Below are 2,758 nucleotides of genomic sequence, written 5' to 3' on the forward strand. Positions count from 1 at the left end.
GGAACTGCTGTTCGAGTACATCTTTTTTCCCCTGCAGTATATCCCTCGCTGTCTTTGCCTCATTGTAAGCTCTTATAGCTGTTTCAATCTTCTGCTGGAGTATGTCGTTTTGCCTATTTACCGCTTCTGTGTTAAATTGCAATTTATCTGTGATGAAAAGGAAGAACGGAAGTTCCGTCTTATATGCACATCTATAAATGTGTTCAACACTTGTCTTCGTAACTTGATACTGTAGGAAATCGGACAGCATGTGAAGGACCTCAATCTTTGGACAAGTATAAAGTCTTTCAATCGTCGTCTTTGCAATACCATAACCATCTCGGGCAGTTAAGCACTTGAAGATGATGTCGAGGTTATCTTTTGGATTCATCTTCTGTCTCGTGTCGTCTTGGGTCTTTAATTTTTCGTCTTGTGATTTGTGCGTATCCATTATTATCGAGTTGACTGGAATCCTGGGTCGCTAATGGCGTCGGTGTATTTTCCTCGTGGCGATGTGTCTGCAAATGTATCAACGTTGTATAAGGCATCTTTTCGTATATATATATATATATATATGCACAAGTTTGCGGTTACCGAGATTTATATAGACCACATACATAAGTTTAGTTATGGAGATTTATATAAAACACACATATACATAAGCTTACAGTTATCGAGATATATACACGTATATATAGATCACACATATATATGTTTATAGTCATCGATACATCACCTGTTATATCTCCTCGAAATAACAGTCCTCGTGGTAGCAGTCCTCGTGGTAACGGTCCTCGTGTTGTAGGTGCTGATTCGGATGAGCTTAGTCCTTACCCACCGTGGTGCAGCAATTGATACTGTGTGGTAGCTATATGTACATGTACACGAATGCGTATGTTCTACAAATCCCCGCCAGTGTAAAACATAACATCAAGTGCGAGTCATTGGATGACGTAGCAAGATATCGTTCTCACTTCACGGTCGGGGGAGAGTATATTAATACACCGGATAAAGAGGGCAGTATCCCAGGCTTTGGAAGAGGAAAGGATAATCAGTACAGACCGAGTGAGGCTTCTTTTGGTTTACACGGTAATATTCGACATTACTTAATAACATGCACATCATCATATTTGACTATGTTCTCCTCTCAGATGATTGATCTTCGGTATCTGCAATATGTGTTATCATTTCAGAGAGAGACTGATCTTCGATATATACAATATGTGTTATTATTTCAGAGAGATTGATCTTCGATATTTACAATATGCGTTCTCCTTTCAGAGAGATTGATCTTCGATATCCACATCAGGCGATATTTCGAGTCTCCACTCACGAAGATGATAAAATCCGAGACCAAGTCATCCACCCACGTAGTTGGTGGTCTAGATGAGTTGAACACAAACGTTACGGATAACGATAACGAAGGTGACCGAGGAACAGAAGGTGTTTCGCAAAACGACGATTTGCAGATCTCAGAACACACACTAAATAGAAGGACACTTGAAGAAGAAGAAGAAGAAGAAGAAAAACAACAACATAACGATAACGAAGGTGACCGAGGAACAGAAGGTGTTTCGCAAAACGACGATTTGCAGATCTCAGAACACACACTAAATGGAATGACACTTGAAGAAGAAGAAAAAAACAACAACAACAACAACAAGAATGTGAGAGCGAGATCGCTTCATCCACCCGCACTTTCGTTGATCAAGCAAGTCCGAACGGAGATACACCGAAGAGGAAATACAAAAAAAGAAATATTACAAGAAATAATACACAAACAGGAAAAGGACAAAAAAATAAAACTACCCGTGGTCTAGCTGACTCGAAGAAGAGAAAACGCAAGGAAAATACATGTAACGAAAGTTCCGATTGCGAGACCGAGATCGAACCATGCACCCGTGTCCTCAGAAATCGCACGAGATCTGAAAAACAGCAAGAATCCAAACGCGAGACCGCGTCACCCTCCCGTGGCTTCGCATTTAACTCGCAGACCAAACGCGAGACCGCGTCACCCTCCCGTGGCTTCGTATTTAACTCGCAGAACAGAGCACCGCTTGATGTTACAAGAGGGGTTTTGAATATCTCTAAAACTAGAAGGACAGCAGCGAATATAGTAACATCTAACGGTATAGTAACATCTAACGGCGGCGCATCACAGAACGGATCCCTGGTCTCAGGCTCATACTACACCATCTGCACACAACATCGACAACCGCATTGTCTCGTTATGTTCCAGGATAAAGACGTTTCGGTAGTCGTTAAGATCTCTAAGGAATAATACTTTACACATATTAATCTGGACGCATACAACTCGAGATTATATTACACTGAACTGAATGATCAACTGGCCCTAATCGGAGATCGGTATAGGGACGTGTGGCAAAAAGAATATCTAGAGGACAGGTAAATAGCTCGAAAACATACCGAGACTCTGATCGAATGAATCGTTCCCTAAAACAATAACAGGGTAAGATATCGTATAAATAGTGTAGCCCGTATATTGTGCATGGTATATTATGTACCTATGTACTCTATTAATAATCTTCTATTTGTCGTGTTTCTAGTGTAGCAGTGTTGACCGCCAGGTCAATATAAATATATGGTATTTTATACATATTATAGATTATACGATGTTCTTACCTTTGCCTCATATATGATTGTATGTGCGTGTGTTAATATTAATAGTAATATGTGTTTTATGGAACAACTTGCATTCTCTGTGTTTCATGCTAATGACTTGAGATAGACTTTCTATATGCGTATATTAATTATAACG

The 2,758-nt window shown here is 40.0% G+C and overlaps 1 protein-coding gene across 1 annotated transcript; it reads left to right on the forward strand.

Annotated features, from left to right (window-relative positions):
* Window positions 1-672: 672 nt before the first annotated feature.
* Window positions 673-2,260, forward strand: LOC119569247 (endonuclease 4 homolog). The gene is made up of 2 exons (XM_037917493.1): window positions 673-1,504; window positions 1,618-2,260. The coding sequence occupies exons 1-2, from the start codon at window positions 1,317-1,319 to the stop codon at window positions 2,258-2,260; spliced, it is 831 nt and encodes a 276-aa protein (XP_037773421.1). The 5' UTR covers window positions 673-1,316.
* Window positions 2,261-2,758: the final 498 nt, after the last annotated feature.

Source organism: Penaeus monodon, unplaced genomic scaffold (assembly GCF_015228065.2).
Source record: "Penaeus monodon isolate SGIC_2016 unplaced genomic scaffold, NSTDA_Pmon_1 PmonScaffold_13658, whole genome shotgun sequence".
Lineage (NCBI taxonomy): Eukaryota > Metazoa > Arthropoda > Malacostraca > Decapoda > Penaeidae > Penaeus > Penaeus monodon.

Excerpts from the sequence above, each read along its gene's own strand:
- LOC119569247 (XM_037917493.1), top strand. The coding sequence starts at position 1,317 with ATGATAAAATCCGAGACCAAGTCATCCACCCACGTAGTTGGTGGTCTA. Across the intron at positions 1,505-1,617 it reads GAAGAAGAAGAAGAAGAAGA|AAAAAAACAACAACAACAAC; the intron begins AAAACAACAACA and ends TTGAAGAAGAAG.